The following is a 14,240-nucleotide window of genomic DNA, read 5'->3' on the forward strand; positions in this document are numbered from 1 at the left end:
CTTTATATAATCTGGGTCAGTAGGAGCAGCTTTATATTTTATATCAACTCTTGGGGTAAGTATTCGTGCTCTAACTGGGTCCTTGAATACTTAATTAGTGTGCTTTAACATGCCTTTTAACATTGGCAATGTATTAGTGGATTTTTGGGATGGAGCAAATGTTTCCATGAGGAAATCCTCCTCTAGTGGGTCAGATTGCAATTCCACTCCATGATATAGAGCAGCCCTATTGATAAGTTGTGCTAATCCAATATGATCATCAGGTGGTGATGGTCTGGAGGGATATAGGTCCGGATCATTACTATTGTCTGGGTCTTAATCATAATCGTCCCATGGATCTGGGTCTTGTGGTATGGTGTGACGGTCATTATCCCCATCCCTGTCCCCATCTCCACCCGTATCGCCAACTGCGTCATTATCTCCCTGTGGTTCAGAGGAGAAATGAGGTGGTGGTGAGTTATATGGAGATACTAGTATGTTAGGATCAATAGGTGGAGGAGAGGGAGGTATGTAAGGGGGAAGACGGGTTAGTACCCATGTCCTTGCTCTTTTTGAGAGGTATTTGGTGCTTCTCTGAAATGTCCTGTTTTCGTTTTTTAGGAAGGGTTGCTATAAGATGTCCAGTTGTTGGATCAATATGCATTTTGTTTTGCTTGGGATCCATTGGTTCTTGTAAAGGAAGTTCTTTAGGTGGCATTTCCTTTTCTTTAGTTGTTTCAGAAGGTATTTTATGGAAAGTGTCTGAAGCCTTAAGAGGAATGGTCTGTTTTTTCAGTTCTGAATCCTTTGGTGCATGTTGTTTATGCTCCGAAGGTTTGTGTAAAGGCTTGCCTTTTCTACCTTTCGGTTCTGTTTGTCTTTAGGTTTTGGATCCGAAGGTTTATCTTTGGGTTTCAGCTCCGAAGATTTGGGCTTAGTTATTTCCGGATCTGAAATTTTTGGTTTATGTGATTTCGGATCAGAGTCTTTCGGTGCCGAAGATGACTTCGGAGCCGGTATCGAAGCATCGGACCCATGCTTGGATTTGGTTTTCGGCACCGGGGATGGAGTTTCAGTACCGTGGGGATGGCTCAATCCCGAGCCAGAGGCTTTGTCTTTCGGTTTCATAGACGGGCCGGAGGGCGGGGCATCTGAACCATGTTTTTGGTGTTTCCTTAGGCCTGAGGTCTATGGTAATACCGGAGCCTTCATGTGTTTTTCAGTGACTTGGGCTTGTTACTCACAGTAAGTTGACTTGGAGTGACGTGCGAGTCTTCCTCCATGTCGGAGTCGTCTGCTTCAAACACGAAGATTTCTTCCTCTTGTTCGGCGCTGTGCTGATGACTCACACTGTTCTCCGAAGATGTCAGGCACCGGGCTAGTGCCACGTCTCAACTCGTGACGTCGAGCCAGACAGTCACAAATCGTTTTCTTCTAATGGAATGATCGACAGGCCTCGCAGCTACTATCTTCGTGCTCCGTGGATAGGCACAGATTACAAACCTTGTGTAGATCTGTGTATGGAAATTTAGCACCACACCTGGGGCATTTTTTAAATGAAGTCCGTTCCATCGATTGCTGGTGTGGTCGGCGCGGGTAGGCCTTGCGGCTCGGGTAGAAGCTCCCGATCAAAGTTGCTTGATTTCAACGATGCGCATCGAAGGGGAAAACCGTGATCAAAACAATTCCATCGAGGGGTAATGATTACGCGTCTAAAAGGTTAGAAGAAGATACCGAACCGGAGCGCAGCAATACACATCCGAACCAGATGGTGGAAAAAAACAATCTGGAGATGGTGTCGATGCCCATGCGCACTATCGTCCTAAGGAGGAGTCACCTACCTTGTGACTACAAAGGCTTCTTCCAAGACAAAAACAAAGTGCAAACATCCAAGTCCAACACCAGATGGCGATCTATGCACAAGTATACAATCTACAGCTCAGATGCCTCGAAAATGTATTGTCAATTTAGAGTGGGCTGTTACCCCCAAAGTCTATTACCACCAAATAAATAAATGTCCTATTTGCACTGAGACGGAAGAAACCTATTCGCATGTACTGTTTGTCTGCCCCGCTTATCTCGGCCCCCACAAAGCATGGCTGGTGCAGACATGCAGGAACATGGGCACTAGCTCGCCAGTGTTGTCTTGAGAATTCTTTGCACTGACCCATACCTTTGTTACGCAGTTCCAACAGCAACGTTTTTTAAGATGGATGTGGTCTATAACATCCAAATTACTGCTTGTAAATAATTGAATTTAGAATCATGTCATCTATGGAGGTGAAATTAGTCTTTTACTATTGCGCTGGCGTGTTTTTAATGTATTTAAAGTTTTTATCATTAACTGATATTTTTGCACATGCTCTCCATTTTCAGACTCTGTCATATTACAATGTACTAGGATGTTCTGATTTTACTTATTCACCCATTTTAACTCATTTTTATTGTAATATTAGTGTTTTATGTGCAATGCTTTTATGACGTGTATTGTCGAATAAACCTCATGTTGAAATTGAAAAGGTGTCACCACCTTTGGTAGGAAAGAGGCACATGCTCTCGGAACAAATTTGTCGGGGGGGGGGGGGGGGGGGGAGTAGTGTAAGGAGGGTGCACTGAGAGTGCCTGCAGTTCACTAACCCGCCTGGACGATGTAATGGCCACTAGAAAAGCGGTCTTCATGGTCAGAAGGTGTAGAGGGCAGTTGTGTATAAACTCGAAGGGCAAGCACATCAAGGTGGTTAAGATTAGTTTCAAGTCTCGCTGAGGCATGATGAAGGGTTTTTGAGGGGACATATGTTGTAGTCCTTTCGGAAAACGAGTGACAACAGGTGACTTAAACAGGGACAGCTGATCACGCAACTGCAAGAATGCCGATATGGCAAAGATCCCCATTAACTTGACCAAAGCAAAGTCTTGCCGGGCTAATGAGAGCTCAAACAACAAAATCTCAGACAAAGATGCAGAAAGGGGGATCAACATTTGTGGTAGCACACTAAGCCACAAATCTGTCCCAACTACAGGCATATTCTGTTTTGGTTGAGGGAAGCATGGCTGCCAGAATGACACTACAGACTTCTACAGGGAGGTCAACTGCCTTCGCTTCACTCTGCTTGGAAACTGCAGTGCGCAGAAGTGCTGAAATTGCATGTTCTTGGCAGTGGCAAATAAGTCTAACCAAGATTGTCCCCAATTACGAAAGAGACCTTGCACCACCTCTGGCTAGAGATGCCATTTGTGTACCACTAGGCTTAGACTGTAGAATCTGCTATGGCGTTCAGAGAACCCACCAGATGTTGAACCACCTGGAATATGTTTGGACGTTCCAGACATATCTAGAAATGCAGGGCTTACTGACAGTGTCCATAACCCCACCCTGCCCTGTTTGTTACAATACCACATGGTGCGTGCATTGCCCGTGAATACCTGAACCAGCCATACGGATAGAAAGTAAGAAAGGCTTTCAATGCCAGACAAATTGTTCTAACATCCGAACAGGTTGATGTGGAGCCGGCTTCCCCTGGAGCCCAGAGTAATCCACTCACCACCTCTCTCAGATAGCCGCCGCAATACAAGAATGAAGAGTCTGTCGCTACAGTCAGTTGTGGGTGGGGGAGGTAGAGGAGCTGCCACTGACCCAATCATGGTCCCTCATCCACCACTGCAGATCTTTTGCGGTGCCTTTCGATGCACTGTGTCCAGAATGGTTCAGATAAAAGTGAACATCTGAGAGGGAGTCAGGTGTGACTTCATCACGTTGATAGTGAACCACAGCACATGCAGGAGGTCTGCCATAGTTTGGAGGTGGGAGGCAGCTGCCTGGGGAAGGCCTGCCTTCAACAACCAGTCATCGAGGGAGGAGGAAGACTGAACCCATGACCTCCACAGATATGTTGCAACCACCGCCATAACCTTGGTGAATACCCGAGGAGTGCTGGTGAGGCCAAAAGGGAGCACAGTGAACGGAAAATGCTCGTGGCATATCTTGAACAGCAGGTTATGCCCGTGGGCAGCAGGACAGGGATGTGGAAGGAGACTTCGTGCAAGTCTCATGCTACCAACCAGTTACCAGGATCCATGGCAGGCAGAACCTGAGCTAACGTGAGCATCTTGAATTTCTCCTTCAGGAAGAAGGTGATAGGGTGCAGGTTTCAAAAAGGATGAAGGCCTTGGTCTTTCTTGGGCAGAGAAAGTAGCAGGGATAGCAACCACGCCAAACTTCTGATGCTGGTAACCTCTCTATGGCCCCTTCGGCCAAAAGAGACTGCACTACCTGACAGAGCTTTGAGAGGTTGTCCTCCATCAGCCGGTTTGGAGATGGTGGCATGGGTGGCGGAGTTTCTAAGAAATGGATGGAGTAACCACATTGAACAATTTGAAGTATCCATTTGTCTGTTGTTGGGGACAGCCAGCTGGGCAGGCGATGTTGGAACCTGCTGCCAAATGGTTGCTCATGATGGTAAGAGGACAAACTAAGGAAAATGCTACTTACCAGTATGCATCTGTTCTTGGCATTTAGAGCTGCATATCCACACACTGTGCATAGATCGCCATCTGGTGTTGGGCCCGGATGTTTGCACTTTGTTGTTGTCTTGGAAAGTCTTTGGAAGTCACAAGATAGGTGGCTCCTCCTTTGGACAATAGTGCGCATGGGCATCGACTCCATCGTCAGATTTTCTTTTCGCCAATAAGGGAAACGATGGAGTTTTGTGAGAAACAGAAATAGATGTCCATGTATGTAGTATCTAAATAAGATGATACTGGAAAAGATAAAGGTAGCCGGGGAGGTGGGTGGGCGTGTGTGGATCTGCAGCTCTACATGCCAAGAACAGATGCATACTGGTAAGTAGCATTTTCCGTTCGCGGCATATGAGCTGCAGATCACACACTGTGCATAGATTGCATAGCAGTATTCCTCCTTAGCGGCGACCACCAATATCTGTTGCAGTAGTTTGAAATAGCGTTTTGAGTACAGCTTGGCCCACACTAGCTTGTTGTTTTGCCTGCACATCTGCACAGTAGTGTTTTGTGAATGTGTGCGGTGTAGACCATGTAGCTGCTTTGCAGATGTCATCTAAGGGAATGTTCCCTAAAAATGCCATTGAAGCCCCTATCTTTCGAGTAGAGTGGGCTTTAGGGGGAATAGATAGTGTACGTTTTGCTTTGTGATAGCAAAGTTGTATACATTTGACAATCCACCTTGCAATGCCAGATTTTGATATGGGATTGCCTTTATGTGGTGGTGAGAATGATACAAAAAGTTGTTTTGCGAAAAGGTTTTGTTCTGTCAATATAGTAAAGAAGTGCTCTTTTTACCTCTAGGGTATGAAGAGCTCTTTCTCCTACTGTTTGTGGTTGCGAGAAGAACACTGGCAACTCAACAGATTGGTTGAGATGGAAGGGAGAAATAACTTTAGGAAGGAATTTGTGATTTGTCCTGAGAACCACTTTGTCATGATGGAGTTGTAAAAATGGTTCTTGAATAGTTAGTGCCTGTAGCTCACTGACTCTTCTAAGAGATGTAATGGCCACAAGGAAAGCGGCTTTCCATGTAAGAAATGGTAGCTCGCATGTATATAGAGGTTCGAATGGAGGACCCATTAATCTTGTGAGGATGATGTTTAAATTCCACACTGGGGAGGGAGGTACCCTGGGAGGAATTATTCTTTTGAGGCCTACCATGAATGCTTTAATGGAAGGCACCCTGAACAGTGACAGATGTTGTCTATTTTGTAGTTAGGCTGCAATGGCAGTGAGATGTAATCTAATTGATGTGTATGCTAGATTACATCTTTGAAGAAGCAGTAGGTAGCATATGATGTGCTGAGTGGAGGCATCTAGAGGATTGATGTTGTTATTGTTACAGTATACAACAAATCTTTTCCACTTGGTTGCACAGCAGGCCCTAGTAGTGGGGCTCCTAGCTTCTTTGAGGACCTTCATGCAATTAGGTGGAAGATTGAGATAACCAAACTCTAGGACTTCAGGAGCCAGATCGCCAGGTTGAGCTGTGCTGGTTCTGGGTGTCTGATCTCTCCATGGTTCTGTGTTAAGAGCTGTGAGGAGAGGTGTAGTTTTGGGTGCAGGACTACTGATCGTTCCTGCAATGTTGTGTACCAGGGTTGTCTGGCCCATGTTGGAGCAACTAGGATCAGTGTTAGCGACTGTTGCAGCTTGCGCACCACTAATGGAATGAGTGGGAGAGGTGGAAAAGCATACGCAAATCTGCCTGACCAGTTCATCCATATTGCATTGCCTTTGGAGAATGGGTGTGGATATCTGGCGGCGAAGCTTGGGCATTTTGTGTTGTAATATGTGGCGAAGAGATGTATCTCTGGCTGGCCACACATTTGGAAGAACGGTTGAAGAACTTGTAGGTGAAGTTCCCACTCGTGAATCTGTTGTGTCTGCCGACTTAACAGATCTGCCATGCGATTTTGAATTCCTGGGAGATGTTGGGCTAACAGGAATATGTTTTGAGGAATGGCCCATCTCCGTATGCTCTGTGCTAGCTGAGAGAGCTGGAGAGTGTGCGTCTCCCCCTGTTTTTGTAAATAGTACATTGCTGTCATATTGTCCGTGCGGACTAAGACAGCTTTGCCTGATATCTGTTTCTGGAATGATTTTAATTCCAGAAAGATTGCTAGTAACTCCAAATGATTGATGTGGAGTAGCCTTTGCTGAGGTGTCAATGTGCCCTGTATGGTGTGATGAAGTAAATGAGCTCCCCAGCCGGTGAGCGATGCGTCTGCTGTTAACACAATCTGTGGAACCAGCTCTAGGAACGGTCGCCCTTTGGAAAGGTTTTGGATGTTCCACCACTGTAGAGAGCAATGTGTGCGGCCGTCCACCAACACCAGATCTGTTAACTGACCTTGAGCTTGGTTCCACTGACGTGCCAGGCATTCCTGTAGGGGCGCATATGGAGACTTGCATGAGGTACTATGAATATGCAAGAAGCCATCATCCCTATGAGTTGCAAGAACACTCGAGCTGGGAGTGAGTGTTGCAGCTGGAATCTTGTTATAAGGGCTTGCATGCTTACCACTCTGGCTGGACTGGGATAAGCAAGGCCCTTTGAGGTGTTTATTGTGGCGCACAGATATTGTTGGATGCGGGATGGTTGGAGGTGCGACTTTGCGAGGTTTATGGTAAACCCTAAATCGTGAAGTAGTTGGATTGTGGCATGTGTGTGATTTACACACTCGGTATGTGACTTGGCTTTTATGAGCCAGTCATCCAAATAAGGGAAGACGTGAATTTGTTGTCTTAAGTGGGCTGCTACCACTGCCACACATTTTGTGAAGACTCTGGGTGCTGTGGTGACTCCGAATGGAAGAACCTTGAATTGGTAATGCTGACCGTCCACCACAAACCGAAGATACCTCCTGTGAGCAGGGTGAATGGGAAAGTAGTCATCCTTGAGATCTAATGTGGCAAAAAGTCGCCTTGTTTGAGTAGCGGGAGGACCTGTTGAAGAGTGACCATGAGGAAATGGTCTGATTGTATGTAGAGGTGTAATGGCCGGAGGTCCAAGATGGGCCTCAGAGTTCCGTCCTTCTTTGGAATGAGGAAGTACAGGGAGTAAACCCCTGTGTTTTGGTGATGAAGGGGAACAGGTTCTATGGCATGTTTTTGTAAGAGGGAAAGTACTTCTTGTTTTTGAAGCGTTCAGTGGTCTGTTGACATTGGACGCTGTTTGGGTGGTATGTTTGGGGGAGTAGAAGTGAGTTCTAGGCAGTAACCTGATTGGATGATTTGTCTCACCCACCTGTCTGTGTTGATGTCGTTCCAGACTGGCAGGAACTGTAGCAATCTTCCCCCGACCGGAGTAGAGTGGTATGGGGGGAGTGGAGGGAAGTCATTGTTTAGGGGTGGAGGCGGTACGAGTATTGGTAGTTTTGCCTCTACCTTTGTTGTTATTGCCCCTGTAGCCTCCTCTGTAGTAGCCTCTGTTAGATGAGGTCTGGGTGTGACTCTTGTAGGAAGTGGAGGGGTTATCCGTGGTAAAACCTCTAGAGGCGCCCCTATAAGAGGAGCAACAAATGGAACTTCTGGGAGCTTGAGATTGCAAAGCTCCCATTGATTTGGCAGTGTCGGTATCCTTTTTCATATTTTCTAAAGATGATTCTACAGTAGGCCCAAATAAGTGTTCCTGGTCAAATGGTTGATTTAATATGGTGGTTCGAACCTCGGGTTTAAAGCCAGTAATGCGTAGCCAGGCATGTCTGCGTAAAAGGACACTGGTATTAATAGCCCGGGATGCTGTATTTGCGGCATCCAGAGCATAACGAATGGAGGTGTTAGTTATGAGCTTGCCTTCCTGGATGAGATCATTAGCTCATGTTTTGTATTGGTCTGGAAGATGATGTAGTAGTGTCTCTAGCTTGTCGTAGTGTGCCCTATCATATCTTGCGAGCAAAGCCTGTGTGTTGGCAATCCTCCATATGTTAGCTGCTTGGGACACCGTTCTTTTACCAGACGCGTCCAGCAGTTTTGATTCTTTAACAGGAGGTGGGGTATCTCCTGTGGTTTGTGAAGTAGCCCTTTTCCTGGCGTTGGAGACCACTAAGGAATCTAAGGGTACTTGTCCTTTAATATAAACAGGATCAGCTGGAGCAGCTTTGTACTTTTTTTCTACCCTGGGGTTAATGACTCTGGCCCTTATAGGGTCCTTAAACACTTCAGGAGCGTATTTGATTACCCCTTTTAACATCGGGAGAATGGCAGTGGACCTTTGGGATGGTGCGAAAGTGTCCATGAGGAAATCTTATACAGGGTCTGTGTGTAAGTTCACCCCGTGATATTCTGCTGCCCTGTATATAAGCTGAGTGAACCCTATAGTGTCCTCAGGAGGGGATGGCCTAGATGGGTAGATGTCGTCCTGAGGTGTCTGGGACATCTGGCGTGTCATAATCCTCCCATGGGTCTTTTGGGGTACCAGGAGGACTGGGTTCCCCTAAAGGTTGATCATCCCCTAGGTCTTCAGAGGTGTCATCATCATCCGGAAGTGGAGGAGATGGTGAGGGGGTGCATATGGGATAGAAGAGTGGTGTGGAGGGGGAGGTGGAAAAGGAATCCTAAAAGGAGAAGTTGCAATGTCTCTTTTTTTTTAAGGAAGTGGAGCTGGTACAGGTTTGTCCATTTTCCGTTTCTTTGAAGGGCTAAGTAGTTGTTGACCTGTTTTAGGGTCTTTTTGAATTGTTTTTTGTGTTGGATCCGGTCGAAAAAGCTCCTCCTCTGATGTGTGTTCCTTGGGCGCCGATTTTTTTTGGGTCCGATTGTGTGTCAGAGGTTTTGGAGTCGTTTTGTGCTTTTTAGGCCTGGAATCGGGAGATTTCTTTGATTCTGGTATGGGCTTCGGTACCGGTTGTTTTTTCGGTGCCGATGGTGTTTTCGGATCCATAGTCTGAGCGCCAGTGGTGATCGGAATCAGGAGTTTAGTCGGTTCAGAGGATTTTCTGGGCTTTGAAGGCTGAGCGCCCGAGGTTTTCGGAACCAGGTGTTTGCTCGGTTCCGGCGATTTGTTTGGAGCCGGGGCTTCCGTACCGGTGGATTTCGGCGCCGAAGGCGTCGATGTGGAACTAGATGTTGGTGCGGAGGAAGATAGAGATTTATTTTTTGGTGCGGGGGATGGAGTTTCGGCACCAACGGCAGGCTGGCTCGATCAGGAGTGGCCTGAAGGCTTTTGTATCTGCTTCTTTGCAGAGCCGAAGGCGGACGTAAGAAGTTCTGTCCCGGAGTGCACTTAGGCCCGAAGGTGAAGGTGTGACCGAAGCCTTTTTGGGAATGGGGGTGGGGAGGGGTCAACGTCAGTACTTATGACCCTCTGCCCCGGAGTGATGTCTTCCACGTCGGAGTCATCTGCTTCGGAGGAGCTTATGGTGCTGTGTTGGATCTGCTCCTGCTCCGGTACATTGATGCCTTCCTGGAAGATGTCGTCGGAAATGGAGGTCGATGATCGAGGCATGGTTCTTCGAGCTCGACGAGCCCGCATCGTCTTCTTGGAGCGGAAAGAGGCACAAGCTAGACAGTCTTTGGCCTTGTGCTCGGGTGAAAGGCAGAGGTTACACATCTCATGAAGATCGGTGTGTGGAAACTTGGATCCACATTTAGAACACTTTTTGAAGGGAGTCCTTTCCATGAGCCTCAGGCCTGATGGCGCAGGTAGGCCCGAAGGCCTGCGTCGACGACCAGAATTGAAAATTTGAAGTTGGGAGGGATGCGCGTCGAATGGGAACGCGATCGAAACAATACCTAAGTAAGGGTGAAGGATTTCTCGTCAAAAAGATGATCGGTAACGACACCGAACTGGAGCGCGATGAACACATCCGAGCCCGATGGCAGAAAAAAAACTGACGATGGAGTCGAGGCCCATGCGCACTATGGTCCAAAGGAGGAGCCACCTATCTTGTGACTTCCAAAGACTTTCCAAGACAACAACAAAGTGCAAACATCCGGGCCCAACACCAGATGGTGATCTATGCACAGTGTGTAATCTGAAGCTCATATGCTTCGAACAGGGGTTTTGAGGATGCAGATGCTGGGTGGGGTGGCGGACTGGGGAGACCTCTGGCTATGTGCCCCACGAGGCTTGTGTAAGCTGCGTCCACGAAGTACTGGGGAGCCTGTGGCCCTTGGTGGCGGGGTGGAAATTGACGCGGCTGGTAGCCCCTACCATAGCCATGGAAGGAGCAAAAAGAAGAACAGTGATGCCGTGGGACCATGGAGAAACCAAGTGATCGGGCAGTGGTCTGGCTATCCTTAAAACGCTCGAGCATGGAATTTGCCTCATCGACGAAGGGAATGTCCATAAGGGATGCCTATGCATCCCCGAAAAGCCAGCAGATCTCAGCCATCAGTAGTGTCTGAGTGACACCGACGACGCAATCGCTCTGCCTAGTGTGTCAGTCGTATCTAGTCCACAGTGAATGGTGAACCTTGCTGCATCCTTGCCATCAGCAATAGCCAGTCAGTATGGCTCAGGTCTCCTCCGTGACCACAGGCAACACTTGCACAACTGAATCCCAAACTGTGTGGGTGCAATGCAAGGCAGGCAGAAGAGAACAACCTCTAGCAAAAGGTATCCAGCCACTTGGATTCCCCTATCACGTGGTGTGATAGGGAATGCCCACGGTTAACTTTAGAGGCGGAGGCCCGGACAACCAGATTCTCTAGGGGTGTGTGTTGTTGAGGACAGTTAATCTGGGTCCCCAGAAGAGGGACAATGGCTGCGGGGGCTTCATTTAAAGGGATGAGAAGTTCTGTAGAGTCAACTCCCAGCTGAAGCAAGCTTGACTGCTACTAAGGGCAAAGTAAGGTCGCTGTCTCATGACAGGAGCCAGTCTGGATCCAGCACCAAATCCAGGAGGCCTGACTGGAACTGAGGGGAAATGCGCCATCAGAAATCCAGTGTGGGCACCCGCTGAAGCCATGGGGCCCAAAGGCATTCCAGGGCAGTTAGCCCACCAAAAAATGAGGTGCATGGGCTCATAAAACAGGGGGCAGTCCAGCTCTAGAATCTTCTGAGGACGCAGAGGGACCCAGAGGTAGGCCCAGTGGCTAATGCGTGAGAGTGGGGTCTAGAGTGGTGATGCCATCCCAGTCCCTCGTCCGATGACTTGGACAGGCATGGCAAAGACAAATAACGCTTCGGCTTCTTTGATTTTTTGTGAGACTTATCGGACAATTTTGAGTGTGATGACAAGTGCCTGGAATGGCTCAGTGAATGGGCCATGGGACCTTCCACACGACCAGGACCTGGAGCATTAAGGAGCCAACTGGCAACTGGCGAACAGGAGCTTCAGAGATCACTCCTGCAATGCCCGCAGGTTCATTGCACTGCAGTATTCACATGCCTTTTTTGGGCAGCATCCCTCTCACACTGGTAAACAAAGTCTCAAAAGAGGTAGATAAAAAATTGGAAAAAGGTGTCCAAAAAGTAGACAGAGGTAGCTCTCACCGGATCTGCACTGATGGTGCAAAAAGAAAAAATTGATGTCAGCACACTGTGGTGGCACCTATATAGGCACCAGGCATGCAACACCCGGCGCAGACCATGCAGACGTGGAGCCAATCGACACTCCCTACCGGCACACAGAGGTACTTCTTGAAAATTTCCAGATCCAGTCTGACGCGTGGGAAATATTCCAAGGTAGGTTATTTGTGGCTAGATGTCTCTATCAGACACAGGAAACATCATCAAACATATCAATGTAAATAATATCACAGTCAACACTCTTAGTCTTGTAGAGATCGCTTATTCCGCTTTTGACCGTGCTTTAGGAGGTCAAGACCCTTGAAACATCTACGAAGAATTAACTTGGCTTTTAAACCTTCTTCAATTTATTGCCGACTTTAAACCTTCTTCAATTTATTGCCTAACTTTTTGCAAGCGTCCACCTAGTTACGCTATCCTGCAAACACTCAGATAATGGAGGGAATGAGAAATTTTTACCTTTTGCAATTCAAGTCAACAATCTCAAGATGCAAGAAAACACTGTAAGAGTCGTGTGTGTTACAGGTATTCTTTGGTCCACAACAAAGCTCTAACTAAATGCTTAAGGAACACTCTGAACCTAAGACTTGCCAAAAAGATAATAAAAAACATAGAAATTCAGGATGGTCCCCCTACAACAAATATCGTTGAGGATAGTGAAAAGAGATTGTTGGATTTCTAGGATGCACACTGTAGCATTTCAGTCAGATCAGCTCCAGGAAGCTTTTTGAGGTTCTATGCGATAACTCATGCTTATATGCCAGGGGGAAAATAGTTTAGGCTGCGAGAAAGTAGTAGCCTTGTGCCAGAAAAAAACAACTAAATAAGCATTTTCTGAAGAGAGAATTTAGAGGTCTGATTGGTCATCTCACATGGTTGAGAAGAATCATCACACAGTGATCCCTTACCCAAAGACTATACAATATGCATGACTCCGTTAAAAACACACACTGGAGTGAAACAAGCAATATCATGCAACACACAGGCAAAACTCTTAACATCAACCAAAAGTGGCACACACAGCTCCCGGGACACAGAAAGGTTTGCTGCAAGCCTATCATTAGTAATAGTTGAACCACGCAAAGTTTGGACTTTCCCTTGCTCCAGAAGAAGGGTGAAGGCTGAGTCACAGATCACATTTATGGGAATGGAGAGAGAGTAAAGAAACAACTGAATTAAAGTAATAAGAAAGGAAGGAGGAAAAAGGAAAATGAGATTTTAATACCCCAACAATCACCTGCACTAGACAGTGTTCAACTGCTGTTACTGACATGAGGAGGAAAAATACATACTTGGCGAAACCAATGAAGTCTTCGTGGTTTGTGTTGATATAAGACAGCTCTATGTCAATCAACATGAGGATCTAAAAGAGAAGAAGGCATGGAGTTTAGAGTCATCACAAATGAAAAAAGGGAGACCTAAAAGCTTGGTTTCCTCCCAGGAAAAAGCCCTTTATTCCAATGGCAGGAATCAGGTACTAAGATTATGTGAGGTGGGACAAAATAAAAATAATTCAACCAAAAAGCCAGTGGCAGGGGGTAGGCAAGGCGGTGCAATATTTTTGAAGCAATTAAAGTTGAAATATTACCTAGAGATAGGACCCTTCTAAATGAGAGTGAATAATTGTTTTACTACAGCCTTTGCTCATACACTACCTGTACACCAACTGCAAAGCACTACACAACATGTACACTACAAGCAAGGTATTCACCAACCACTCAAAGGAACCTACCGCCTTTCATTAAAAAGTGCTGTTGTAGTGGAGGAGAGAGATTAACTGTCTATACATGTAGTAGCAATTGGAGAGACTTACTGAGAGTTAAGTAAGCAAACCCCCAAGCGTACAGTGCTAAAGAATAGAGTACAAACAAGATTTCTCTAAGCTCCTACCCACTTACTCTTCTGAAGTCAGCAGAGTCACTACCATAGTTAGAGTCAATGATATTTCTCTTTTTCAACAAAGTCTTGTCTGTCCAAAAAAACATTAAAGCCATTACCGGCTTCATCTTTAAACCACTTTTCCTGTGCCAACTAATTCATCGCTTGGGCATCAGTGCATTTATTCACTTATAAATTCTGATACTTGTATTAATTCCTACATATCTTTTGGGACATGAACATAGTTTTCCACATTTCTGCACCTCCATAGGACTCATTATATCTAAGGGAACCACACTTCGACACTTTTTCATGTCATGCAAATTATTAACCTTTTATGATTTTGTATACATTTACCCAACAGTGATTATAGTTTTTTGTTTTTTTT

The 14,240-nt window shown here is 46.4% G+C and overlaps 1 protein-coding gene across 4 annotated transcripts in view; it reads right to left on the reverse strand.

Annotated features, from left to right (window-relative positions):
• DNM2 (dynamin 2) overlaps positions 1-14,240 on the reverse strand; it is a 752,889-nt gene that overhangs the window by 353,009 nt on the left and 385,640 nt on the right. For all 4 annotated transcript variants that reach the window (XM_085600673.1, XM_085600674.1, XM_085600670.1 and 1 more), the window contains exon 12: positions 13,267-13,337. In XM_085600673.1, the coding sequence (XP_085456799.1) occupies positions 13,267-13,337 (71 nt within the window). The remainder of the gene's footprint in view (positions 1-13,266; positions 13,338-14,240) is intronic.

This window comes from Triturus cristatus, chromosome 4_2 (genome assembly GCF_964204655.1).
Source record: "Triturus cristatus chromosome 4_2, aTriCri1.1, whole genome shotgun sequence".
Lineage (NCBI taxonomy): Eukaryota > Metazoa > Chordata > Amphibia > Caudata > Salamandridae > Triturus > Triturus cristatus.